This window comes from Typha angustifolia, chromosome 6 (genome assembly GCF_048772165.1).
Source record: "Typha angustifolia cultivar Huaian chromosome 6, ASM4877216v1, whole genome shotgun sequence".
Taxonomy (NCBI): Eukaryota; Viridiplantae; Streptophyta; class Magnoliopsida; order Poales; family Typhaceae; genus Typha; species Typha angustifolia.
In genome coordinates, this window is record NC_133244.1 from 9,426,040 (window position 1) to 9,453,325 (window position 27,286).

General features: G+C 39.0%; 4 protein-coding genes across 8 annotated transcripts in view; 1 reads left to right on the forward strand and 3 right to left on the reverse strand.

The window, feature by feature from the left end:
• The window catches only part of LOC140760918 (midasin), a 46,014-nt gene extending 31,111 nt beyond the window's left edge, over positions 1–14,903 (reverse strand). For all 5 annotated transcript variants that reach the window (XM_073098008.1, XM_073098004.1, XM_073098007.1 and 2 more), the window contains exons 1-23: positions 14,641–14,903; positions 14,259–14,566; positions 12,948–13,032; positions 10,975–11,252; positions 10,655–10,864; positions 10,400–10,545; positions 9,674–9,783; positions 9,478–9,597; positions 9,162–9,240; positions 7,078–7,200; positions 6,905–7,004; positions 6,729–6,825; positions 6,482–6,613; positions 6,353–6,409; positions 6,095–6,271; positions 5,877–6,002; positions 4,057–5,799; positions 2,911–2,978; positions 2,644–2,839; positions 2,432–2,536; positions 2,026–2,331; positions 794–987; positions 656–710 (exon numbers count right to left, since the gene is read on the reverse strand). In XM_073098008.1, the coding sequence (XP_072954109.1) occupies positions 656–710; positions 794–987; positions 2,026–2,331; positions 2,432–2,536; positions 2,644–2,839; positions 2,911–2,978; positions 4,057–5,799; positions 5,877–6,002; positions 6,095–6,271; positions 6,353–6,409; positions 6,482–6,613; positions 6,729–6,825; positions 6,905–7,004; positions 7,078–7,200; positions 9,162–9,240; positions 9,478–9,597; positions 9,674–9,783; positions 10,400–10,545; positions 10,655–10,864; positions 10,975–11,252; positions 12,948–13,032; positions 14,259–14,566; positions 14,641–14,739 (4,914 nt within the window). In that variant the 5' untranslated portion in view covers positions 14,740–14,903. The remainder of the gene's footprint in view (positions 1–655; positions 711–793; positions 988–2,025; positions 2,332–2,431; positions 2,537–2,643; positions 2,840–2,910; positions 2,979–4,056; positions 5,800–5,876; positions 6,003–6,094; positions 6,272–6,352; positions 6,410–6,481; positions 6,614–6,728; positions 6,826–6,904; positions 7,005–7,077; positions 7,201–9,161; positions 9,241–9,477; positions 9,598–9,673; positions 9,784–10,399; positions 10,546–10,654; positions 10,865–10,974; positions 11,253–12,947; positions 13,033–14,258; positions 14,567–14,640) is intronic.
• Positions 14,904–15,338: 435 nt separating this feature from the next.
• Positions 15,339–19,717, reverse strand: LOC140761801 (probable pectate lyase 5). The gene is made up of 5 exons (XM_073099299.1): positions 19,351–19,717; positions 19,126–19,271; positions 17,135–17,880; positions 16,853–17,058; positions 15,339–15,745 (listed from the first exon to the last, which is right to left on the reverse strand). The coding sequence occupies exons 1-5, from the start codon at positions 19,479–19,481 to the stop codon at positions 15,508–15,510; spliced, it is 1,467 nt and encodes a 488-aa protein (XP_072955400.1). The 5' UTR covers positions 19,482–19,717; the 3' UTR covers positions 15,339–15,507.
• A 1,416-nt stretch (positions 19,718–21,133) lies between these two features.
• LOC140761079 (inosine triphosphate pyrophosphatase) lies at positions 21,134–23,444 on the reverse strand. The gene is made up of 8 exons (XM_073098263.1): positions 23,257–23,444; positions 22,817–22,881; positions 22,659–22,722; positions 22,556–22,565; positions 22,328–22,359; positions 22,103–22,215; positions 21,591–21,667; positions 21,134–21,506 (listed from the first exon to the last, which is right to left on the reverse strand). Exons 1-8 carry the CDS (start codon positions 23,393–23,395, stop codon positions 21,386–21,388), a joined length of 621 nt encoding a protein of 206 aa, XP_072954364.1. The 5' UTR covers positions 23,396–23,444; the 3' UTR covers positions 21,134–21,385.
• Positions 23,445–24,819: 1,375 nt separating this feature from the next.
• Positions 24,820–27,263, forward strand: LOC140760790 (probable pectate lyase 8). Its single transcript, XM_073097801.1, has 7 exons — positions 24,820–24,975; positions 25,058–25,135; positions 25,216–25,281; positions 25,615–26,257; positions 26,355–26,458; positions 26,533–26,671; positions 26,782–27,263. The coding sequence occupies exons 1-7, from the start codon at positions 24,875–24,877 to the stop codon at positions 27,001–27,003; spliced, it is 1,353 nt and encodes a 450-aa protein (XP_072953902.1). The 5' UTR covers positions 24,820–24,874; the 3' UTR covers positions 27,004–27,263.
• The last annotated feature ends 23 nt before the right edge of the window (positions 27,264–27,286 follow it).

Consider the following 27,286-nt stretch of genomic DNA (forward strand, 5'->3'; position numbering starts at 1 on the left):
ATGTCTGTTACTTGGACAAACAACACCCTCCAAGGTATTCCAAGTAGAAAAGCATCACAGATGATGATTGTTTAATATCCAATCTTTCCGCATATAATAATCTGCTTGAGCAGGCATCAGGAAAAAAGCGCACGCAGAAACTAAACCAAAAGTAATGGCAATGTCAACATATTATATTAACCAAATTAGGAAGGTAAAATGACCAGTTGAGAACTTTGAACCCAAAACAAAAAAAGAGAATTAGCACAGAACACTACAGTCACTGTAAGTAAAAGGCTTCATCCAGCTGAATAACTTGGCTTTTATTAAGCCTCAATTCCTATCACATTCCTTTTAGAAAGCAGTATATAAGCAAACTCATAGCACAAGAATGTTATGACACATGACAATCATACTCCTAAAAAATATGCACACCCATCATACTAACTGCCTGGTCAGTAAGAACAAAATAATTACAGTAAGAACTAATTGAACAGTAACAGATTCAAAAATCAAACAGTTCCTTACAGTTTCTATAGATGTGTGTGTTCATCATCCAAAACCAATTAGCATACAGAGAATGAAAGATGTCAAAAAAATTCAGGAAATAACATTAAAAAAAAGAGTAACTTCTCCAAGACATCCAAAGAGTACAAAGAAGAAAATTAATACGTGCCTGCCAAAAATTTATAATGGAATCTGCATAGCAGGAAAACTCTGGTTTGGCAAATCTGCATAAAGGCCAAGTTAGAAGACTGAAAATGAATTGTATACAATGAAACCCATATTTATCTTTAAAGAAAGAGGAAAATACCTCTCAATAGCAATGGACTTCAGTTCATTAATATCAGCAACAGTTGGAACCCATATCTCAGTAAATCGATTTCGTAAGGCAGGGGACAGTTCCTTCTTCCCATAATCCCCACCTGGATTCATTGTTGCCAAAATGAAAAAATTTGGATGTGCTGTTATCTTTTCAAGAACTTCCCCGCCTTTCTCAGACAATGTCTACAAAAAGACATTTTAACATGAGAAACTAGCATTTAAAATTTCTGATGAATGTGTTTTTATTATGATTACAACATAAGTAATTTATTGAAAAATTAGACAAAATAGAGCTGATGGAAGTATAAAAACTAGAGTTGTAGACCAAACAGTTGTCCACGTGTACAACTGCAGTGAGCCTCATGATTAGCTTGTATAAAAGTATACATACTGTGGACAAAGTGTCCTCAGAAGTTTTCAAAGATCCCTGCTGATTCTTTCAACATGTTGCCTTAGTATTGCTCGTACAACAGAATTGCTAATAATTATACTAAATTTATATTTCTAACATCAACAAACCATTTAACATAATATCGAAGATAGTACGCCAGGCTGATTATAAACATCAGTAGAAAGAACCTTGCAGAGAAATCAGTTTAGTCCATTTTCATTGTGAAATTCCCATCAAAAGATTAGGTTAAACGGACATCATGTAATATCCAACAAAAGAAATGAAATCAGAAGGGAAATTCGTGTGGATAGACTACTATACAAAACAGATCCCAACCCCATTACTGAAGTAGAATGGTGATTTTGCAATGTGATGTCAAAGGCACATATCAGTATATCACAGCCCAAAAGAAAATTCACCGAAGAAGGGCATCAAGAAGAAACCAATATTTGAGAGGAACATGTAGAGAAAAGCTTCATACAATTGCAAATCTGAAATGTGGAAAAAGTGAAAGTAATACAACAAAAATTATTGAAGCCAAAAAAGAACAGTGAAACTATGTGGTGTTGAAATTAACATTATCAACAACAGATAAAATGCCTGAGATCAGATATGGTTCAATGTAAGTGGGTTACAAGTAATCATCAAAATCAAAAAACTTAGGAACAATATCAATAGCTTAAAAACATAATTTTAAGCATTTGGTACTGAACCAAATTTAAAGTTGTTCTAAGCTAGTTTTCTGAAAGTGCAGAAACAAAAATTTTATTCACATTTCAGCCCAAAAAAAATTATACATAACAAAAGAGCCTAGTAAAGTCAGGACCCACCAATTTCCTTTCTGGTTCCAAAACACTGTTCAGCCGTTCAAGTACGCTATCATCAGCCAAAGAAATTTCATCCACAAGAAGCAGATCTCCATACTTCATTGCATGCACAAGGGGTCCATCCTGCCAAGTAAATATGGTCTGCCACTTCTCTTGCAGCTGCATCAGGTCCAGTTTCACTTGCTTAAGTTCAACAACATCTTGTTGAGTGATATCAGAATAGAAGGTTATACCCTTTTCGCATGTACGTAAAATTTCATCTATCTGATCTATAGTACAAGAAGCATTTGAAATGTCGGAAGATAATGCCTGCAGTGCCAAATAACAGGTGGACAAATTCTCGGTGAGAAAAAAAAATCAGTTGCTTCATGTGTAAAAACAAAGGGGGGGAGGTAAAAGTAAAACATACAGCATCTCCTGCAATGTGAAGGAAAATTTTGGAGGCCTTTGTCTTTGTGACATAGTCTTTGAACTCCATAGCTAATCTCGATCTATCTCGTACAGGACAGAATCCCTACAGGATAATTGTTGTGGTCAACATATAAGAAGCCTGGAATATATCGATAAATTATCGATAAACCTAAAAGAACCATGGAAGTGAGAAAAGTATAATGATCTAACCCCTATAAAGTCGGATGTCTCAGTGTACTGATGGCAATTCAAAGTGTGTAATGTCGCCCCTAGAACAATACTCAAGACCTGGCACACTGTGGTTTTCCCGCCTCCAGTTTCCCCAACAAGGAGGACAGGTTCTCGCAACTTGAAGCAACGTTCAACAAGTAAGAACAGCCTCAACATACTTTTTGTCCAAGTAATACTGCAAATATTAATCAGATTAAGACAAATTCTGGACAAGGAAATAAACTGAAAAGGGCAAAATAAACTAACTTTCCAAAACATTCGCGTACTCTGGGATCCTCGGTAAGCTTGAAGAATGAGTCACTTTGATCTATTTGCTGCATCAAAGATTCCATGCATGAATTAGTGACAGAAGAAATGCAAAAACAATTTATAAAATCAGACATTCAGCATTATATTAAACATATTCCCAATGCACATAAAGTTCCTATTCCCTAGGAAGTAGCAATAGTTTCTAAGAGAAAAATTAAACAAATATATATTGGCTTAACGTAAAAATATCTGAATTAGCAAGGACAACCTACAAGGAAACCAGCTATACAATGTGGACTTTAGTAGGGGTATCAATGTCTCCAAATGTATAATATGTTTTGGTACCCTAGTTTTTCCCCAAGAGCATGCAAGTGTGAAACACTATTGTCTCACATCAGGTAGACCCAGATAGACCCAGATAATTGGAGGACAGTGAAAGGCTTAACATCGGACTCCAATATAAGTATTTCCAACAAAGATGGATGCCTCTTCCATCCCTCCAGAACCCTTCCCACTTCCCACTTCCTCTGATAGCCCGCATCACCCATCCACCAAACACAACTCAAAAGATTAAAGAATGTCACTAAAAGAAATTCATGTTGCAATATAAAGGCAGCATCCAGTGGCAACATCCACTTCCTCTATCCTGATTGTGACAGGTTTAATTAGTGATACATCTCTCTATGAAAACGCAGAATAGCTAAAATGCCTGAACGAAAACTATGGACAAAATGAACAAATAGATGTTTTTAACTCACCAGCTACCTTAAAAGGTTAAGTTGTTAGAGAACAGTATTTTTTTGTGTTTTATATTTTAACACTCCCCCTTATTTTTAGACTTCAAATATTTTAATATGTCCAAACAATAAACTTGACTTAAATGGATGAAGGTTTTATATTTTTCAAAAATAGATAAGCCTGATAGGATTTGAACTCAGGATCTTTGTATTGATATCATGCTAACTTACCAACTACTCTAAAAGTCTAATCTGTTTAAAAATAATAGTTTTTATATTTTTATATTCTATTGAAGAAGTGATGTGAAGCATCGCAGTTTAACCCTTAGCAATCAGTAAAAAGAAAAGAGATGTGCAGCACATTAAAATGGCTAACAAAAAGGACAAAAGGAGAAAGAGGTTATACCCATTTGTATAAGTCGTCTAAGTTCAGTTTGACATGCAGGCGGCGTTCCAATGTTTCTTGAACTACACTTTTCTCATGCTCGTCTCTCAACCTTTCAGCAAGAAGAAGATATCCATCTTTTGCCAGATCTTCATATGACTTTCCAAAGATCTTGAAACGATTAGCCCATCGGAACAAATCTCTCGGGGTGATGAACCCATGTTTCCCAGCAAATACTCTACTATTTTGCCTGTGTAACTGCAAATCCTTCATAACTTCAACCATTTTCACAGCATAGCTCAGAGGGATCTTACATCTCTTCTGCAAGATTGTGGTGAGTTCATCTTCTGGGATTTCATGAAAGTGTATCTCCACAAAACGATTGCGAAATGCTCTAGATAGCATCTTGCGGCCACCATATAGCATCGGTGGATTTTGGGTAGCAAAAAGCATAAAATCAGGATGAGCAGGTAATTTCTCCTGAAGTTCAGGCACAAAGAGTTCTCTATTATCATCTAAGAGTCGGTTTAAAGCCTCCAACACATCTGATGGAGCTAGATTTAGCTCATCTAAAACAATCCAATGTCCTTCCCGAACCGCCTTTACTAGCACACCTTCTTGAAACTTAAGCTTCCCACGAGAATCAGTAATGTAAGAACCAAAATATTCCTGCAGATCAGTGTGCTCATGATTGTTGATGCGCACAAACTCATGACCAGTAACTGAAGCTAAATAATGAACAAGACTAGTTTTTCCACTAGATGTAGGACCCTGTAGGAGAACCGGATATCTTTTAATATAAACAGCACGTGCAAGGTTGTTGAGATGTTCTTTAACACTTCTAGTAAGTATATAGTTCTCCAAAGAAGCAACTGATTCGGAAATATTTTGACCTTTTGGCCTTTCAGGAAAGTAAGCATCAAAAGGAAGACCAGGAGGCACATTTCCACCCAACAACAATGAGTTTAAAATGTTGTTCATAATATTTGCACTGGGACCATCCAATAAAGTAAGAAAGAACATGCAAAAGCCATCATATAGGGCCTTTATAAAGTCAAATTTCTTCTCAGCTTTCTTAGTGTATTCCAGCGCACGAGCAAGAGACCTTAAGCTAAACTGTGGCTTCTGGTTAGCCCCATCCTGCAAACTCTCCTCAGATTTTCTTTTGGCTGCTTTATAAAATCTAACAATATTATCAATCGTTTCTTTAGTGCTGTGGAAGTCATCCATATACTGGTTAACAAAAAGATGGAGATCTTTATCATCCAAAACATCATCAACGAAATACTCAGTAAACCTGCTCCTAAAAGAAAATGGGAGTTCCCGCTTTCCAGCATCTGTTGCAGGATTCATACAGGCAAACATCCGAAAACTTGGATGCCGCTCTAAGTAATCTACGTCGCCCCTTTCAGCCAGACAAAGCGTACCATCTTCTCCATCCAGAACAGCAGTGATTCTCTGTAGAGTTTCTGGAGGAGCAAGGTTCACCTCATCAAGCAAAATCCATTGGCCAGTTCTTAGAGCAGTTATAAAAGCTCCCTCGACAAATCTAAATGGCATGCCACATGCAGCACCAATTTGGCTGCGAGCAGCTTCAAGCCTCAAAGAAAAAGACTGCCAATCAGAATAAGGTCTCTTTCTCTTTGATCCACATCTAGACTTTTCTTGAGCTTTCTCCACATATTTCCCAAGTGCACCTATTAACTTTTTCCATTCCTTCTTCATTATACATTCTTCACAGTAACGAATTGCAAGTTCATTTTTCTATTTACAAAGCAAAGACATCATATCAGAATCGTTCATTATGATCCTATGCAGAGAGCACTGAGATTCATGATTACCTTCCTAGAGAAATCTTTACAAAACAATTCCTTGAACTCGTGGTATAGAGGAACGCATATTGAACGTGCATCTACGGGCTTGAATCCTCCCAAAAGATCAGTAACATCACTCTGTTGGCTCAAGTTCTGCAGAATGAGAAAATCAATGTGACATAAGCAATTCCAACAAAGGTCTATCTGAAAGAATTCATAGAGAAACTAAGTACTCTCTCCTATACCATCACAGTCAGTGGCTGTCCAAGCCACATGGCTAGATTCTGAATAAGTGTAGTCTTCCCAGTACCAGTTTCACCAACTAGAAGAACAGGTTCATTGTACTTTACAGAACAAGCAACCCTCTCGAGAGTATTCAAGGCATTCTGGGTACCAACAAAAGGTCTTTTTTGTTTGAGGATCTGCAACATAAGCAAGTTCATATTAAATACAAAGAGCCAACAGCTCAGATATAACAATCATGCAAAATTCATGTTCAAAACCTTTGTTTGAATATGTTGCAAAGTGACTCTTCCAACTTGTAATTCTGATGGTCGAGTCTGCACAGCAAGAACCAAGGACAAATCAACTAACAATTATAAGAGAAATTGCCAACGAAAAGAAATATGAACCTGAATAATAGGCTTGCTAGTACAGTGCATAGCTTCTGCTTCAGAATGATAACCAAAGACTCTCGCGATTTCTCCCTTTAGTGTTAATCGTTTATCCAAAGAGGAGGAGGAGGCAGCAAAGATATCGACAGCCTAAAGAACAAAGAATTTTTACTTTTAGGCTTTAAGAGGCCAAGGAACACAAATTTTTTTTAAAAAAAATAGATTAAAAAAACCTCATCAGAGGAAAATGACAATATAAATAAACCTCCTGATAAATATTGTGGCAATCCTCGGCAGAAAGTTGCGAACTAGAAAAATTGACACCTAGACCTGCTATTCTTTTGCACCATTTTAGCAGGTCCCTGCAAAAGGGATCGAAAGAACTTAAGAATGTATCATGCTATGGGCACTGCTATCAGGAGGACTCAAGAAAGTACATACCTTAATGAGAATCTACTGCTACTGCCAGAAGACAGAGTCCTGTCAATTGGCATTCCTCCTAATTGGTGAGAAACCAAAGAGTTCACTCTTTCAAATGTTTCTGCAACACAAACAGTGTCCATGTTGAATGTGACATGCAGAGAGAGTAGATGTAACATACGAAGAGAACTTACCAATGAGCCTGGAGGATATACATTGTAATCTTGGATGCCGTGTATTAACTATATCTAACATGTCTTCCCTGCTTGGATTCCCAACCATCAACTTCCGCCATAGGACACTAAAAGAAATTCTTCCTGTACGAAATATGACAGTCATAGTATAAAACTCATTCTCATTGACAGCACATCAGGATTAGGTATATTTTGCTCTCTGGTTTCTAGAAAGCAAACAAAAACGGAAATGAACATTACACATGAAGTTCAAGAACCTGCTAGTTTACCAGATAAGGAAAATTGTGATAATTATATTACCAAACAGATAAGCCAAATTAAGGTGCCATTTTGAGAATAAAGTAAATTAGCAATCATATCTTATCTTCTTGAAGTACTATTGTAGCCCTATTATTTCGCGACAACATCCAGCAAAGAAGAGTCAAGCATTCTTTAAGTTTCAACTGATTAGCTTAACACATATAGTCTTATCATATCGCCCAAAAGTGATACAACGCAAACCATGTACTTACTAGCTAGCTAGCTGTTCTCTTAGAAGTTGTACTCCTTGACGCACATCAAGAAAGCAAATGAAATAAAGCAAGAAAGAGCAAGGTTGCTTCAGATTGGATAGGACATAGTTACTTAACTCCAGCACTATCATACAAAAGACATTCTATAGGACATCTGATTTCACCCAATCTACTTATGATTGGTCTGATCAGGAGTCTTATGTGTACAATACTTCAACTAACAGCTTAGGATATAAAAGATGACTTTCAAATAAATTGAAGCTACAGAATATACATATGAGAAACTTGGTACCCAAAAAATACAAGAAAGACAGAACATTCTCTACCCTGCAAATATATCATCATAATACACTCTTCAGAATAGAGGTCGTTAATATTTAATACAAATAAAAATCTGTGCATGTTAAGCAATACAGCATCCAGTTGTGTTATCAGGATAATTTCTTTGGGCATAATATTTATCACTATTCATCAAATACCAAGCCTTCTTTGATAAAAGACAGCAGAGTACCATCAGACAAGTGATTATGTTATTTGATAATGTGTACTCCTAAATAGAAAGACAACTACTTCAATACCCCTTTAAAATTTACAATCCTAATCTAATTATCATTTATCTAACAACTATAATGTCCTGTTTCCATACCCAACACTGGTTTTCTGGTATCAGTTCCAACATCAAATTATGTAAAAAAAGAGCAATCAAGAAGATTACATGCGCCTAACTCCCAGGTTCTTCCTTTTAGGTTTTTCCCTCTTAGGCTTTAAAATGATAGATATGATTAGACCTTAATTATAGGAAATGTCACATAATACTAGGAGATAGAGTTTAAATTAAATTTGATTCTTTATCTCTATAGGAGATAGAGTTTCTATAAATTCAATTCTCTTATCTCTATTTGTTATCAAATTTTAATTTAAATCAATCTTAAACTAATGAGATATATATGAATGTAATCAAGAAACAATCCGAAAGATAGACTTTAATTAAACTTTCATCAAATTAACTATGAAAAGACATAAATATCTTAATTCTAATATAAAAATTACTCTTATTTAAGGGCATATATGCCTTTCATCTTATAAATTACTATGATAATATAATTCTCAAGAAATTTGTGAAGGGTATACATATAAATATGAAATTTAAGAGGATTAAGAATATATACATAGATAAAGAATTTTTTAGGGTCTACATGCAAAAGAACAAACTAAATAGTCACCAACTTATAAGAGTGAATATATATATATATAATGTATGTAAATAAGAGATTTTTAGGAGGGTATACATACAAATATCAACTTTAGATAGGTATACATGCAAATAACAACTTTAAAAGGGTAGACATGCAAATGAGATGTTTTTAGAAGGATATACATGCAAATTACTATTTTTTTAAGTTGAATTATAATTTAGAAATAAGTGATGACATGTTAAACTAGTTATAACCCTTAAAAACTTTTAGTGTTCCCTTAAGTATATCAACCTTTAGATCTCTCTTTATCCTAGAAAGATAGATAAATATGAAGGGTAGGGAAAAAGAGCTCAAGTAAAATACATAAGTATCATACCTTCCAAGGTATGGGATACTTCATGCTTTAGTGTTGTAATTGTAGCAAACAAGCGGAAACTTTCTGCCACTTCTACCGCCTGCATTTGGAAAAAAAATCAATACAGAAAGCAGGCATGTTTTATCTGACAGTACTGAATCATATCAATATACAGACTATTCAAAAACATGGGCATGTCTATATTGTTGCATAAATAGAGTATGATCAGTAGAATTATCTACAGAACAGTAGGCAATCACTATCATTTCTAAAGATAACAATAGAATGAGGTAATGTCGTTAGGACAGTATAAAGGGAAATCCAGAAATATGCTCACCTCACCATGACCTGTCACAAAAAAGTTTGAACCTTCCAACAGTGGTAGCAGGGTTGATTGGATGTCATTAGGTGCTTTGTCGATGTTTTCAAAAACAATCCAAAATCCATTCATAACAGCCTGCCACAACAGATTGCAAGAAAATGCACAGTCAATGTTGGTTTCCATATGCATTAGCTAAGATAGGGACACAAACCTGTGTAAGTGAACCTGGATGCCACTTGAATTCACCAGGTTGCTCTGTGCAGATATAACTCCCTAGCAATGTTCTGCTGTCCATATGTTCATCCAGATGAATGAACAACACTAAAATAAAGGAAAATGACTAAGAACCAAACGTATAAATGCACAACTATAAGCACATAATTCCTAGCAATTTTCCTCATAAACAGAAAAAGGCACTACAGATTGTTTGCAATTATTCATGAATATTTGTCTGATCTATTAATATGATCCGTGGAATTGGCTTTTATGATATCCATGATTACTCTATTGGAGTGTCAGCACGGACATGACAGGGTAAAGAAAAGCAAAAGAACACCAAATCAAAGATATAGTTCTGTTACTTAGATCCAAGCCAAGAACTTATAATTTAGTAAAGGAAGAGATAGATCATCACTGAGATGGATAGCATTTGAGAAGGAAAATGTACAAATGTACATAAATGCTCGTCCAGCTTCCATCATGGACCTCTTTCCACATATGAAACCAACTAAATAATGTCCAACACACTAGTAATTCAGTAGATGCAATACATTGCAATTTAGAACCATATATAGCTTAAAATTTATGAAATAAGAACCAATAGGGCCACTCAGAGTGTCAGATAACATCCTCTCCAATGTCATCTGATACAATTCTCAAGACAGCATCCAATAGCATCATATTTGAAATGGATCCTCATGAGAATCTCAAGGCATACCTTGACTTCCACTGAACTCTGCCAGCTTGTTGATTAGTGCAGTCTTTCCAGCACCTACAGGACCATGGAGAAGTACGGGCCACTTCTGGCTCACTGCCATTAGAGCCACCTCAAAACTCTTCCTTAGTGTAGAAGTGAGGACGAAACTAAATAATAAAATATCATTAGTAAGTAGATACCACAAGCAACATAGCAATAAGTATAAATTAAAAGAAGCAACATTTACAATCTTAAAGTGACAAAAATTATACATACTGCCTAACATCACTCCTGCAACGCCTCCGAGCAAACTCCATGCTAGGCAAATTAGACGAAGAATCAACTATGGAAATGCTTTCTAAAGATTCTAATCTAGGACTAACAGTGGGAGATCCAGCAGGAGAGCTTCCATCATGTTCTGCTTCACTTGCTTGCAGATACCAACCAGCCTTTTCCAATGAAGTATCCATGCAAAATTCCTCCCATCTACAAGCATAAGGGCAAAAAAAAAGATACTTCATTAAATAAGATGTTTCTCCCATGCACAGAATGAATTCCAAATGGGGAAAAAACAATAAATAAAATAATAAAGTAACCTTATTAAGCACATAAAACTTTCTTCTGCACCAATACCAAAACTTTCAGTAGCCCTATCACTTATCCTTAAAACAACTGATAATATTTGTACTGTGCACCATCTTATATCCAATGCATCATTCACTGAAGTGGCATCAACAAATCCAAGATCACCAATGTGCTGCACTAGATCAATGAAACAGGACCAGTCCCATAATTCAGAGAACACTTTTGGCTCCATGGTCAGAAAACGGTAGGGTACACGAGTGGCATCAAGTAGCAGACTTGCATCCTGAGACTACAAAAGAGAGTGGAATCATTAAGCACCAGCAGCCTATGTTATCACACAACAAGAAATGCCAAACATGGGACTGGTAAACTATTTTCTATTGAGCATGCAACTAAATTGAAAAACTGATAGGAACAATTTATTCATGTAAGTCAGGAATGGAAAACAAAACAAGTGCTTTAAGAAAATATTAAAAAAAGCAGGAAATCCCTCCAATAAATTGAGTTATATTGAGAAGCTCTTAAATAACTAAAAGAAGATTATCTTGCCACTATTGCCATTTACATGTGAAAAACTTATGTGAATCACAAAAACGCATTAACAAGGGATAAAGAAAAAGTCATGATGCTGCAAGATTTAGCTTATACTTGTTTACAACGATGGCCGTGCCATAGGCACGGACCGTACCGACCACCAGTCGGCACGGCACTTGCCGGCCATGCCGTAAGAAAATGAGAGAGAAAGGTAAAGGATACTCACCTTCACCTTCGCAGTCGTCATCGCCATTGTCGTTGCCGATCGCCTCTCGTCTTCACTATCGCGAAGCTCAGGCAATAGCGACGATGAAGGCAAACGGCGATCGGCGACAGGTTGCTCGACGACGAGGTCGATGGCGAGCAGTAAAGTTATTAGAAGGGGAGCAGTGCGACACCCCTCGTGCCACGTGCCGATACGCCACCGGCACGGCCATCCATGCTTGTTTACGCCACTAGCTATCAACGATATTATATGGCTGATCTTTGAAGTTAAATTATTAATAGGGTTAAATGCATTTTACCCTTCTATACTTATGTCCAAAATTATTTTACCCCTCTGTACTTTAAAAAATCTCAAACCAGCCAATATACTTATGACTAAAATGAAACCATTAGTTTTTCCTTTAAAATTAACTGAATGATGTCAAAAAAAAACAAAATATCCCTATTATGTTTGTTAGAGAAAACATGCATATTTTGATATAATGCAGCAAAATTATCAAAATAGTTATAGTACTCAGTTAAATTTAATAGAAAAACTAATGGTCTCACTTTAGTCATAAGTATAGGAACTGATTTGAGATTTTTTAAAATATAGAGGGATAAAGTAATTTTCTGGATAAGTACAGAAGGATAAAATATATTTAACCCATATTAATAAATAAACGGCACCACAATGCAGCAATTGCATAGAAGTGGTTCTAAATGGCCCTTTAGATAGCTATATAAGCATATGCTCTCCAAGTGAATAAGACTTGCAGTAACACCCTTAGGAATCTCAATATGACATAAATTCCTCAATAATTTGATGACAAAGTTGTACAAAATCATAAGAAAATTCATGTCAGATTTGTAGTAGTGTTGACATTGTTAAGTGGAAACACATCAAGAGAAGTGACAATACTATCTAATTGAGTCACAGTTTACTAATGGGTGCCCACTGGTTCTCTGTCAAGCAAAAAAACAGACAACATTTCAGGCAAGAAGGATTATGAATTTGTAATGTGCGGTTAATAAATGGGCCCACGTTAGAGGCCTAATAACCACAATAATGAATAAGGATTCAAACCAACAATTCCGCACCACAAACCCTTCAGCTTGATCAATGCAGAAGATGCTAGAATAACCAATGTCAAGGAAATATAGCTAAAAATAAACCACAGAAAAATATTTCCTGGATATGAACACAAATGGAGTTTGCATGTTTAAGATATGTCAATCAGATTACCTTTGCTGTGATTGGTGAAGCTAAATGCAATGATATAAGGCGTTTAAAAGGTGGCGCGGAGGATTTGAAGTAATTCAAAACACATCTGCAACAGATAAGATGTTAGCATTTAGCAATTTGAGATATCAACATGATAAGTATTTATTAATATCTATTTCACATGATCTATTTACTTTGCTTTTGGTATCATATATGAATCATACAGAAGAAAAAAGATCAGGGCACTCTGAGATGAAGTCAGAAGTATTCAGTTTCGAACACACCAGATCAACATGTATATAAGTAAATTGGACGGTGCCAAAATTAGTCAATATTGCCATTACATGTGAAATGGACAGCACCATCTCAACCTTTTCGCTACACCAGTTCATTGAAGGTGCTGTTATTCTACAACAACTTATGCAGTTTCTGTCTTTCTGTCTAACTATACCACTGATATTTTGGCCCCTTACATGCTTATAGCATTTATTTTGCATCTTCATCCTCTTGTATACACCAAAAAAATAAAAGACAGGGTTATATGAGAAGAATAATCCACCTATTAATTCCAAGGCATTCCCTCATATTGTAGGTTTTCTCTAGTCCATAGCTCTTCCAACAAAACCATCAACAAAGATATCACTACTACCTTAGAAATAGTTCTATTCAACATCTTATTCCATGGAGCAAGCTTGTCGTAGATCTTACCTAGTAATTTATGACTTCAAAGGATGTCAACCTTAAGAACTGAACTGTTCTACCAACGCAAAAAATTAGGAAGTAAGGAATAATATCAAAGAAGATTTCAAATACGAAGATATGCATGTTACAAACAACAACCCTGCAGACGCCATGGAACACCTTAAACTAAATCTTCAGACCCTGCAAAACCCTTAACAGATGCCATATAACCTTTTTCAAAACTCTCTCCATTCCAACAGTCATGGAATCAACTTTGCGTATAGCTAAGTCCATTAAAACCATGAAGAGCCATTCAGTACATTAAACCACTGCTGATACGTCATCCAATAAACTCTTCTCCTAGCAAGTAGGAAACGATTTGGCTGCTTGATAGAAAGATAACGGTAGGAGGACTTAAGCAAGGTCTTAGTGAGTGGACAAAAAGAAACTTACAACCTGAGCAGTCCACTTAAATAGAAGCTTCCGCTAATGACAGTTTGCAAGTAACATCGCCTCAAACAAGTTTCTTTACAATATTCAAGAAGCGCATTTGATTATCTTGCATAACTGGGAACTCAACCCCAATGTAATTATTTAAACTACAATTTAACGAATAAATAAGCATGAGAAGCACAGGCAATTCAAAATTACCGCAACAAGAAAGGAGCCAAGTCTAGCGCCCGGCATAAAGCCAATGAGGTGAGCTCGTGAAGCCTCAAACCTCTCTCTCTTCCAACATAGAAATCCACGACGCGCAGATCGTCTTCCCCGATCTCCTCCCCTCTGGCCTCATCCGACTCCGATTCCAAACTCGAGGCATCTCGTACCTTCGCCACGGCGCTGTCGACGATCCTCTGACAGAGCGGGCGGAAGCATCCCATGATCGGAATCGTGTAGCTCGGGTGGAGGAACGGTTCCGCGATCGCCGCCACTAGCTCCTCCGCCGTCAATTCTCCGCCCTGGCCAATTCGAATATTCTGAGTTAGGTGATCAATAGAGAGGAGAGAGAAGGAGTTCGATCGAATAGGGACACCTTTTGCTCAAGGGCGCGCAGTTGGGGGCGGAGATTTGGGCAGCGAGCGAGGAAGCGGCGAAGAGCCGCGTCGCAAGAGAAGCTGCCGTCGAGGGACATCTTTGGCGGTTCGAGGAAACCCTAAACAGCCTACGAGGACGAAGTGGGAAGACGGTTATAATATATAGTATCAAGAGGGGATAGGCGATGGTCGCCTGGTCGGGGGGTTTATATAGTGAAGGGTGGGGTTTAGGGTTTTAGGCGGCAAACGTCGCAACGATGGAGAAGAAGACGACGTTTCTTTTAGCTTTTATAGTAATATGGCATTCGGTGCACACCGTGATGCTATATTTCCTAAATTCAAACCCATTCACAGTTGGGCTCGGTCTTGGGCTTGACCTTGTTCTTAGGCTTGGACTTGGGCTTGGGCTTAGGCTTGGGCCATAGTTGAGCTCGATTATAATATTGGTCTGGCCTGGACAAAAGTGTTAGCTCCAAATTTGGTCCCAAAATGTTAATTTTTCCATAATCCAGATTAAGAAAAAACGAAGCTTACTCATGTTTGATTGGATTAAAATAAAATATTAATTATTCCGAGATTCGTTAATTATCTTTCCAATCTAAAACAGTGACTCCCATAGGTTGATTTGATGTTTAATAGCTGAGATGACTTATATTTTTCACTGTTCAATAATTGAGACTAATTGAGGCTAAAGCTCAAACTTTACTGTATGTGCTGAAAAGAGAAATGACAATTAATATCGGGTCACATGTAATAACAGGAGCTTAATTTCCACTTGCTATTTTCTTATGCTACACTCGCTAATTTTCCCCTATTTCCTAATTCCCCGTCCCTTTCAATAATAATTTGAGCGTATCAACCGAGTACTACAAGGGATGCAAGCATAGTAGTGAGAAGACAGTAACAATTAAAGAGGTAGACAAAATCAAAACAGAGCAGCATTGCAAAGGCGGCAGATCTGCATGGCTTCCGAACACCATACCAAGGCCTCCAAATCCCAACCCTCCTCCATTGCTATTACCATCGCCGCCACTGCCGCCGCCGACAGCGGTCATGCCTGATCCACCGTAGGTGACCCCGGGGACGGTTCCATCGCCGTTATCCCTGCGATATTATTACATACATATCAAGCATTATTACTAGCCTTATAATAATGGAGTGGGAAAGAATACGACGTGCAGTATTCCCCCCAAATAGATATTTTATCAAAGTTCGCGTGACAAAAATAAACAGTATCATGGAATATATATAGTATAAGTATGCTAAGCATGATCTATATTGCCATAGTATCTAATCAGCAATGAATGAGACGTTTAAGGGATATGCATGGATGATGGAATGGAAAGAGTGCAGTCCCCATCTCAGGCCCACAAAGAAAGCACTGCTAATGATCTAATAATGTAGAGATAATATTAGCGACGAAGAGAAATAGTGAGCGAGTTAATCAAAAGGCGCGATTCGCTGATGCCCATGGGCCCCCATTGGGGGGGCCTTGGACCCCGTATAAACTTGGAAAGGGAGAATAATGACGTTTTGAGGAATTGAATTATTTCAATCTAGAAGGGCTTCCGACCACCACCTCGGCCACCGCACCGACACTCAAGTAGTTCAAATTAGAGAAAGGTTCCAAGTGTGTTCCAATTTGGTAGGTGTTACGTTATATCAGGAGGCGGTTGGTTATCTCCCCTGTTATTCGGCGCTATGAGATCATTATCATAGCATCAGAGTGGGACAAAAAAAAAAAGCTATAAATATTTCGATCTCATAGTGGTGAACTAGGTATCACATTTGGATACACTGTTGTCAACCTATACGACAACCTGCCGATGGGTCAACAGAAGCCTAGACAAACGGAGTGTAGACTGCTCTAAACTCTAAAGTACGGGCCAAATTTCGAGACTTGTAATTAATTACACTCCTCAGGCTCAGGGGTCCAAAGGGGTAGAGAAAGGCTGCCATGGCTGACACAGTGAGTAGCACGAGACAAACTTATGCTTCCCACCTTTAAATGTTTATTTACATATTCCTTCATCTTTTACTCCTACAAACGCGGCCTTCGAAATCACCGAACCTTAGTGGACGAATACATAGTTATTACTTTCCCAAGGGGACCCACAGGTCACGTAGATTATTAGAGTGGATTAAAAGGTGTGGGGGTGGAAAAAATCTAGTTTTGAAACAGAGTATACTAGAAAATAGATATTTGTGCACCTGGGTCCGCCGAGGACGCCGGCGTTTTGTGTGAGCAGGTCGACGAATGAAGCGGATTTGGGTTCCAAGCTGGAGGCCTTCTCGTACTTGACCTCCAACGCTTCTCCTGAAGGCACGAAGAAGGCTCCGTTTACCATCAAATCTCCCTCTGTTCTCCAATTCCATCCTGCCCACACGCTCTCATCCGTATCCACCCTCTTCGTCACCTACATTTAGTATAATTAAACCAACTTATTTATTTACTAGAATCCTTTTTAAAAGTTTGCAGGTAAGTCTACTTACTTCTCTGGCATTTGGGTCGGATGGGGCAATGTATCGATTCCCCTGGCTATTAATGGTGGGATTAGCACTCCCACCAATGGCGTACATCTCCCACTGCCTGTAATCGTTGTTAACTATGTGGAAATACCCATGGCGGCACCTCGGCATCCTCTGCACCAACCCTTCTCCGAATCGGTTGAACGCGATCGTGACCTGCATCGCCGAGTCGGCCACGTAGTCGTCGTTGTGGCCGAGCAGCATCACCTCGTTGTGGTGCGAGAAGTAGCTGTTGGACACGGTGATCGCCGTCGACCCCATGATGGCGTCGATGAGGCCGTCCGTGCAGTAGGAGAGGGCGCAGTGGTCCACCCACACGTCGCGCGCGCCGTAGAGGGAGATGCCGTCGCCGTCCGACTTAGACCGCCAGCCGTATTGGGTCGGGGACGACGCCACGTTGGCGTTGCCGGCCGGGACGCAGTGGTGCACGTGGATGTTGTGGATGATGACGTGGGAGACGGACTGCAACGTGATGCAGGCGCCGCCGGCCACGTGGACGTTGGCCCCGCGGCCGTCGAGGGTTTTGTAGCTGTTGACGACGAGCTCCTCCGCCAGGTGGATGGCCATGTCAGCTGAGAAGACGATCCAGAGCGGGCCCTCCTGGATGACGGCGTGGCGGAGGGTCCCCGGCTTCGGGTTGACGGCGTCAAGGTCGGAGGAGTCCGTGACGACGTAGATGGGCCCACCTTTGCCACCGAGGGCATTTCGCCCTGGTAAATATCACCATAATTAATAATAAAAAGTTGTGACGGATAATTATATCTGTATTCCAAATTATTACTATTTTTTCACAGAAATTCATCACTTATTGTTATATTTTATAAACCATTTAATTATGCAAACAAATTTGAAATATCCCTTTCATTAGTTATCAATTAGATATTTTTTTAAAAGAATAATATATTATTGTTATGCGACCAATTTTATAATCCATATGAGTTTTTCTAAGTTTTTATTTTAAGAGAAAAAAGTTGAAGGATAAAATAGTAAAGTCCGAGTGTTAAGAGAATTTTTATAGTTTAAAAAATATATTTGGTAAATACTTCAATGCATCTTTAAAAATTATAATCTTAATCCAACGGCTATAATAGCCAGGAAACCGGCACCGGTTCCAAAACCACATTACGTAAAAAAAAAAAGTATATTAGTTAAGAAGATTAATTACGTGCCTAACTTCCTAATTTTTTTGTTACACCCTTGAAGATCTTAACCATCTTCATCAAAGTGATTAGTAAACAATTAACTTTACGATACGAAAGAAGCGCTCTACACGTTTTTTTTCTTCCGTTAAGATTTCTCTTTTAAATATAATTATGCGGAGATATCATTTAATATTAAATAATTTAAATTTAATTATTTGAAGATAAACTTCAATTTAAATATAATTCTCGGTCTCTATCTATTAAAATTTAATTTAAATCAATCTTAAACTAATGGGAGATATATGTAAATAATAAAAAATAATCAAAAAGATAAAATGTAATTAAATTTTTATTAAGTTAATTATAAAAGACATCAATACCTTTATTTTGATATATATACATTACTCTTGGTTAATAATATATATATCTTTTACTTAATAAAATATTAAGATAATATGATTGTTAAAAAATAATGTCCAAGATTATATATCTAAAAAAAATTACCTGCTGAACCGGTAATATCTTTCATTCCTATTATACCCTTAAAGATTTTAACCGTTAAATCTTTATCAAATTGATTGATAAAGAATTAATTCTATTGCACCGAAGAAACTTTCAATATATTTTTATAAAAAAAAAGTTCATGCTAGCTTAGTATAATTATTCCTATCATCGATATATAATCTAAATATTACCATAATTAATGTTATAATGTTATCATGATATTATCAATATATTGTGATCATTATGTCAGAATATGGTTAAATATCACCATTATTGATGCTGAAATATTCTACGAATTAAGATATTTACCAAAGCCGATGGCGCAGTCAGCTAGGCGTTGCCGGTCGGACCGCCAGTCGGAGCCGGAGCACATCCAGCAGTCGTCGATGGGGTTACCGGTGAGGCAGGAGGAAGAAGGTTGCGAGTCCTTAGAGCGCAATGCCAAGTCTAATCGCCTGAAACAAATTAAAGTACTTAAAAAGGAGGATGAATTATATCGAATAGGCCTAAGAACAGAGTTGCATTATGGTTTACCTTTGGACGTGGCGGACGACGGCGTCGGGGTCCGGGAGGTCGGTGGAGTTGGGAAGTGGGGAAGAGGAGGCGAGGAAGGGGAGAAGGAAGAAGAGGATAAGAATGCAGGTGGAATGGAGGAAGGAAGGCATCTTGGTGAGATGGTAGAGAGACGTGGATTTGGGGAAACAGGGGAGGGTGGTTTATTTATAATAACATAGTAATAATAGGTGATCAACAATAGGATTTTATTTTTATTCTTAAAAATTTGAGATTAGGATTGGGATTGGGATTGGGATTGGGATAGGGATATGGAACACTATGGGGAGTGAGGAGAAGACTAAAGATATGGAAGGATTGAGAGGAGGGAAGAACTGGTGTGGTGAGAGAAGGGAGGAGGAGAGAAGAAAGGAGAGAGAAAGAGAAGGATACAATTCCTTTCTTGTTAAATGATCCAATGGGATTGTTTGAGCTAGGAGGGAAAAAAATCATTAAAAAAGAAGGGGGCGAAAATGAAAGAAAGCGGAAAGGTAGTTCATCAAGTTGATGGGCGGCTTGGCATTTTGTTTCTCCCCTGCTCGCTCTCCGATTGGAAAAAATTCTTTCTCATTTAACTACTTCTTCGTATGATGTTTATTTTGGAAGGATATCTCGTATTTTTATGTCTAGCTATTTGGTCGTATGAAGTAAAGGATATATATATATATACTTAAGGAATTCTGGGGAAGTTGCGATGATATTTTTAATCTAAAGTTGACACAGAGGCTCTCCTTGATAATGATTTTGTTGTACTTATGAATCCATTTAGCCATCAAGGTCGACTGGAACTAGAGCTCATTGTTTGCACTCATTATGCACTAGAGCTCATGAGAGCACCTGCATCATGAACTAAGCGTTTAATTTGAAATCAGCTTCTTACTAATTGCCTTGGGACTTTAAACGGATCAAAACAAGAATGTCTAAGTAGGAGCTTATGGGTTGCTTTAAGAATTCTCTAATCTAGATAAGATATGGGATAAGAAATGCGACATAAAGTATAAGAAAGTGAAGTTAATTCCCCTCAAGTTGTTCCAACTAAATAGTGATCTAGATAGCTGTAATTGTTTCTTTCTCTTCTCAACTTTTTCCTTTTTAATTAAAGGTAGCTCATCTCTAGCTCAAGAACGAGAGACCTACGTAACGATACACCATTTATTGTTTACATTTCTATTTCTCTTTTGTATACTTTTCTTCTTTTCTTTTGATTTAAAGAAACTTATCTCCGCCGGTAATGAATCGGCGGCGCAACTCTAAGTACTTCTCCTTTTCCTCTCCATCGGTAGACTGGCTTTCCATAGGCTTATGCTTTCCTTGGAGTCCAAAAATGCTAACTGCATCCAATCTTTTTGCATCTCTTTATATGTTGGAGATCTTTATTGGGATCATGGGTTTCCAAAACTTTTCCATGTGGGTGAGTAGGAGTGATGCAGATGAAATGGAGGCCATGTCATCTATGAGTTGAAAAGGGTGGAAGCTGAGAGGTGTGACTCTGCATCCGACCGACAGTCTCTGTAAGGGAGCAGCAGTTTGGCTTGGAAAGAAGGCCATCCAATTTGGTCAAAAGATTCAAAAGATAACTCAGGAATTCCAGAAGTCAAAATTCCTCCGGAGGTAAGACACTGCTTGTATTGTATTGGTCATTTGCCCAGACACCCTTTTGCAAACTTTCAGCAATCAGCTTTACTTATACACACACACACACACACACATATATATATATATATACACATAGTTTGGTCAGCAATAACACATCTGCCAAAAAGCATTGCCACTAAGCAAGTCCATCATGGTTCATCATTCAGCAGACAGTTTAGTAGCAGAAATCCAGAATACTAATTCTGCAGTCATCATTGTTTGTATTACAAAAGGACAATAACAAAACCTAACTTGAAATGAAAACTGTACTGATGATTGCAACTGTTCCGCAGTGCCAAATCTAATGCCTGAGCTTGGGCAGAAATCCATATTCTGTTGGATTGAGTTCCTCAAATAAAAAAATAAAAGGTTCAGTGGAAAGTTAAACAGTTGCATCTGTCTGAAAGATGTAGCCGGCAGTAGCAAAGTGGGATTTCACCATAGCAAGAGCTTTTGAGCGATGGGATATCTTGTTCTTCTCTTCCTTTGGCATCTCAGCATAGCTGCATCATGTGGCAACAGATATATGCATAAATAGAACAGAAATATAACAACGTAGTTGACATTAGACACAATAGAAATCTCACGTTCGTTCGTATCCATCTGGTTGGAAAATGGGATCCCATCCAAAATCAGCAGGGCCCCTTGGAGGTACTATTTTCCCCTATTATACAAACATCTCAGTTTGATAGCCCAAAATAAAAGGAATGAGGAAATTTGAAAGTCAAAAAGATACGTAGATGAGGCAACATTCCAACAATCCAGCAAGTTAGACTTCTTGCAAAATCTTAAGTTTGGCGAAATATTTAAATTGCTTTATCAGGGATGCAAACAAAATTCGCTGGAATTGGGAAATGAATATAATGTAGCAGCAGTGCATTTCCCTCCAATGATAGAGTATCAATGACATAATATTCATATTTTACTAACATCACTGTATCTTTAATGTCTTACCAGTTTCTTACTACTCTTTGATGAGATGTAGTTGTGAAGAATCAATAGTATATATGTATATAACAAAGATTAGAAAAGGCAGAAAGATGCATCACAATTCACAAGCATACTTGCCAAAAGAAATCACAAGAATACAGCATCATACCACCGTTTTCCCAATAAATGTCATTGGTTCATCAGCTGGTCCAAGAGCAAGAGAAAATATGCACATAGCATAAGCTGATTTGTCTTCATAAGCCTTCAGTATATTGTTCAATCCTGCAGAGACAAGTGATAGAAGATGAAGGTGAAACTATGCAGGGTACAATTTAAACCTCATTTAAGAAGGAGGATAAAGAAATCAAAAGGAAAATGACATATCACTCAAAACCTTCATGTCCAGTCTTTTCAAGGAACCACTTTCTGAATCCGCGTGTCCCCAATCAGGCAAATAGGTCACAACAACTGGATTATTAGGAGATCCATACTATAGAACTTAAGAGACATTACAAGAATGAGGCAGAACTTGTAAAAGAATCCTTCCAGAGGCAACAGTCGTAAGAGCATATTTCATGTCGACAAACTTAAGAGAAAAAAAAAATGGACAGAGACAACTTACATGTAAGGACCTGCAACAGTAAAGGATAACCCATGTCAAATTCCAGTATAGTTAGAAACGTAGAAATAGATGAATTGAGAAAAAAGAAAATTAGAGCAAGAACCTGGGAGGCCATTAAGAGCATTAAAACAAAGGCAAGTGTCCTCCACAAGTACAGGTCCATTTACCTTCAAAAAATTGGAACAAATCTTTCAATCATAGCAAAATTCAAACTTTGTTTCGTAGTTTTCAAGTTAAAAGTGATTTCTCGCAATAAAGAACCTTGAACGCAGCAAGGCGGGCTTTTTCTTTAGATATATCTTCTGGCTCCCCCTGCAGTTCAGGCACTGGCCCAATTTTGCAATTTTAAAGGTTAGAAACAGCAAAAGGATAAGTCAACCTAATGTTCCATGAAGAATGAGGAAAACATGGCGTTCTCTCACTTCTTTCCTATTCCTATTATCGCGCAGTCTACTTCCTTACAGTGCAGAAGAACTAAAGTCTATCAATTTCAAAAAGTAAGGAGTACTACATCATCTAATCTAAATAGTTCACAGATTGCGTCGCATATGATATATACTCTACAGGTGCCCAAAACAAAACACAACAAGCACAGACTCCCATTTTCTTTCTTGATGACCAATCAGGGAGCAGTCTCATGAGAACCAGGAGTGTACGTCTCGATTACAATAGTAAGAAGGAGTGGCGTGGGGAAATCGTACAATCGATTTTGAGGGATTGGAAGGGGATGGATTGACCGAGGATGGCGCGCACTTCCTCCAGCTTCTTGGCGTTTCCGGTCACGAACGTCACCGGCCGCGGCAGCACCCGCATCGTCGTCTCGCTCGACCCGGATGACATGAGGCGACGAAGACGAAAGGAAACCCCTAAACTCTGACTCACTCCGCCACTCGAACTCTCGATCACGTGATACGCACGAGAGAGTAGCGTCGCCTATTGGGACTAATCGGGCTGGAATTTATTGGGCCTCAAAGACGTAAAGCCCACTTATGGCCCATTACAGTAATGTCATTCATTGTTGAGATTATTTAAAGCATATAACTAAAACGACTATAATAGGATCTCTTACTGTCCCTCCAATATTAAAACTAGAGATCCCAACACCCGACAAATGTCGCTTCATTGTGAACCAATTTCTAGGCATAACATGGCTTTCATGAGACTTCTCTGCCGACTATGCACCTTGAGCGAGATGGAGAGAGATGGAAGAGATAAATAATCCCATGTGGGTGTGTCTTAATGACCCATTTCTCTATCTCTCCCTCTCTTATCCAATCAAAATATCAAATAGTAAGTAAACCAATGAAAGCAGCGTATCCATGTGTGCGCATGTTACGTGTAACGTGTAGGACTGTCAAAACGATCAAGTTGGCAAACTTGATTCAATCCAAGCTTGATATTATTTTAGCTAAAATTCAAAATTAATTTCAACCTAAGTTTAAACAGAGCTTGGCTTGATAACATCCCTAGTTACGTGCTGCGACTAGAACCACGATACATATGAAAAATGCTTGGGAAGTGGAGGCCAAAGATAGAAGCCGCAAATATAGATAGATAGATAGATAGATAGATAGATCGATAGATAGATAGGGTAACTAGAAGTGCATGTGGATCAATCAATCCAGCCGCAATAAACGCCTTACGCATTAGCGAAAAAAAAGAGAGAGTGCGGTTTACGCAATCCGGCCGTAAGGAACGCTACATGCCATGTGACATGCTAGTTGCTAGTGGTTAGGTCTTCCTTCTGGGCTAAGACTCCTACCGATCTATCCCATTAATGAGAAAACCCGGCTCAAAATTCTTAATCCTACCCGAAATCTAGCCGTGGTCCCGCCAACGATGGGGAGAGTTGGTCGGAGCTAACTAATCTCTTTTACTTACTGGGAAGATGGAACTTGGGTTAGGTGACCGGATATACATCATGACGAAGGAGGCGGTGTCGCAAAACTGCATGCATGAATCTACCAATCTATCGTTCATCCAGACCATAGTTAAAACTTATTTATTAAAACAAAAAAAAAGGGGGGGGCAAAACAATCCCCATGATTACGCCGCAGTTACCCAACTAAACCACCTCATCTCCACCGGGCCCCACTCTCATGCCAATTCCTCACAGTTGAAGAGTTGGTTTAACGTCGGGGGGGCGGTGGACCCCGTCCCACGTGTCAGTCGATTTCGCGGGCTTTAAGTCACTGTAGATGGCGCCTAATTAGAGCATTCATGAGTGGGCCGCGCTCTATAAATTGCGATTTACTCGGAGCTTTTTTCTTACGTCTTTCTTCCTCAGCTTCGACTTAATTAAGAGAGGGATTTGAGGCAATGGCGTCCCTACGGTGGCTCTCATTGCTTGTTCTTGGTCTCTTGGTCGTTCTCGCAGGAAGCCTCGGATGGATTGGTGGCGAGAACCTCTCATTAACGAGGTAAGTTTAAGTTTAAGCTAACAAAAGAGAGACTCGGAGTTGGAAAGCTCTTTCTCACAGATCGATTCGGGTGTATTCGTAGGGTTGGAAGAGGAGCTAATTCGAGGAGGAGGCTGAGAGATGCGGCGGGCAACGAGAAGTCGTCGCCGACAACAGCGAGGTCAGTGAAGAGATCAAAGTAGTTTTGATCTTAAATGGCTGGGTCACTACTATTTTAATTTACGCTTCCTTTTTCAACAGAACCCGGGGAGAAGCGGTGATGGGAGCAGTCGACGATCCGGAATTCGTCGTCTCCGAAGTCCACAAGTATGCCATTTACTTTTTACCCTTATTAAGCAGGAGTAAGAAGTCTTTTTGTCAGAAGAAGTTATTATGTGGGGCTTTCGTGGACTTAGTAGGCGACGTCCATTTTTAACTCTCACCTGGATGTGCAGTAGCCTTCAGTTGTATTAGTTATCCTATAGTCATTAAGTATTGCCGCAAACTTTGGTCTAAACACTCCACGTTCTTTTGATCGATTAGTTGGTAGCTTACTCCAATACTGCAGCCACCTTGTCTGTAGTCAATATCCCCTTCGACCAATAGTCTCACTAATTTATCGCCCTAATGAATTTAATTAATTAATGATTTATTTTTCAGCTCGATTAACAATAGCACTGCACGCCGGGAGCTCGGCTATTTGACATGCGGCACGGGCAACCCCGTCGACGACTGCTGGCGCTGCGACCCGGACTGGCAAGTGAACCGCAAGCGCCTCGCCGACTGCGCTATCGGATTCGGGCGCAACGCCATCGGGGGCCGGGACGGCCGGTACTACGTCGTCTCAGATTCGGGCGACGACGACCCCGTCAACCCGAAACCCGGCACCCTCCGCTACGCCGTCATCCAGGAGGAGCCCCTGTGGATCACATTCGAGCGCGACATGGTCATCACGCTCAAGCAGGAGCTCATCATGAACAGCTTCAAGACCATCGACGGCCGCGGGGCCAACGTCCACATCGCTAATGGGGCCTGCATCACCGTCCAATTCGTGACCAACATAATCATACATGGAATCCACATCCACGACTGCAAGCCCACAGGGAACGCCATGGTGCGTTCTTCGCCATCTCATTACGGGTGGAGGACCATGGCGGATGGTGACGGGGTTTCCATATTTGGGTCGAGCTACATCTGGGTGGATCACTGCTCGTTGTCGAATTGCGCGGATGGGCTCATAGATGCCATCATGGGCTCCACTGCCATAACTATTTCTAACAACTATTTCACCAAACACAACGAGGTTAGCCTAGCCCATTAATTCCTCCAAATATTTTTTTCTATAACTTCTAAACCCAATGGGTATAAGCTTAGAAGGCTTTGGGCCATTATTTATGCAGGTGATGCTATTAGGCCATAGCGATTCCTACGTACGAGACAAGGCCATGCAAGTGACAATTGCATTTAACCATTTCGGCGAAGGACTCATGCAGAGAATGCCAAGGTACTATCTCTCCAAAACGGCATGAGCCAAACTCGTATCAACTCCTTTAACACTCAACTTATACGTGACTGCAGATGTAGGCATGGCTACTTCCATGTGGTGAACAATGACTACACCCAGTGGGAAATGTACGCCATTGGTGGCAGCGCAGAACCAACCATTAACAGCCAGGGCAATAGATACCTGGCTCCTACAAACCCCTTTGCAAAGGAGGTAAATGGCCTCAAAATCTCCCTATATATATATATATATATATATATATACAAGACATCCTTACATCCTTTGATATCTTAACATCTATAAGTTTTATCTCAAATGGGTAGGTGACAAAGAGGGTTGACACGGATGAGAGCAAGTGGAAGAATTGGAATTGGAGATCAGAAGGAGACCTCCTACTTAACGGAGCCTTCTTCACCCCATCTGGAGCCGGTGCATCTGCAAGCTATTCCAGGGCGTCTAGCCTCGGGGCCAAGTCTTCTTCCATGGTTGGATCGATCACTTCTGGAGCAGGAGTACTATCTTGCCGCAGTGGTTCTGTTTGCTAGTGATCTGCTTGCAAGAAGAGGCTATATTTGGCAGTGCTATAGATTTTATTTTTATTTTTCTTTCTTTTACTTAAAGAGTAAAGATTGTCCATGTCAAAATTCTCAACCTCCCCCTGTTTCCAATGTAACTGTCGTCTTTGGAGCAGGTGTGAAGTGTTGGCTATTTAGTCCTGGGTCCTGTATTGCTTTTAACTTTGTATCCCTGTTACTCTACGTCCGACTACATGGGCTCCAGTTAATATATGAATAGTTATACTATAGATTGTAATTTGTGTTGGTAAAA

Coding starts and splice junctions, on each gene's coding strand:
- LOC140760790 (XM_073097801.1), top strand. CDS start 24,875: ATGGCGTCCCTACGGTGGCTCTCATTGCTTGTTCTTGGTCTCTTGGTC. Junction 24,976..25,057: donor GAGAACCTCTCATTAACGAG/GTAAGTTTAAGT, acceptor GTGTATTCGTAG/GGTTGGAAGAGGAGCTAATT. Junction 26,459..26,532: donor CTCATGCAGAGAATGCCAAG/GTACTATCTCTC, acceptor ACGTGACTGCAG/ATGTAGGCATGGCTACTTCC.
- LOC140761079 (XM_073098263.1), bottom strand. CDS start 23,395: ATGTCATCCGGGTCGAGCGAGACGACGATGCGGGTGCTGCCGCGGCCG. Junction 22,216..22,327: donor TGAAAAGACTGGACATGAAG/GTTTTGAGTGAT, acceptor TTGTCTCTGCAG/GATTGAACAATATACTGAAG. Junction 21,668..22,102: donor CATTTATTGGGAAAACGGTG/GTATGATGCTGT, acceptor TTTGTATAATAG/GGGAAAATAGTACCTCCAAG.
- LOC140761801 (XM_073099299.1), bottom strand. CDS start 19,481: ATGCCTTCCTTCCTCCATTCCACCTGCATTCTTATCCTCTTCTTCCTT. Junction 19,272..19,350: donor GTCGTCCGCCACGTCCAAAG/GTAAACCATAAT, acceptor AATTTGTTTCAG/GCGATTAGACTTGGCATTGC. Junction 17,881..19,125: donor TGACTGCGCCATCGGCTTTG/GTAAATATCTTA, acceptor GATATTTACCAG/GGCGAAATGCCCTCGGTGGC.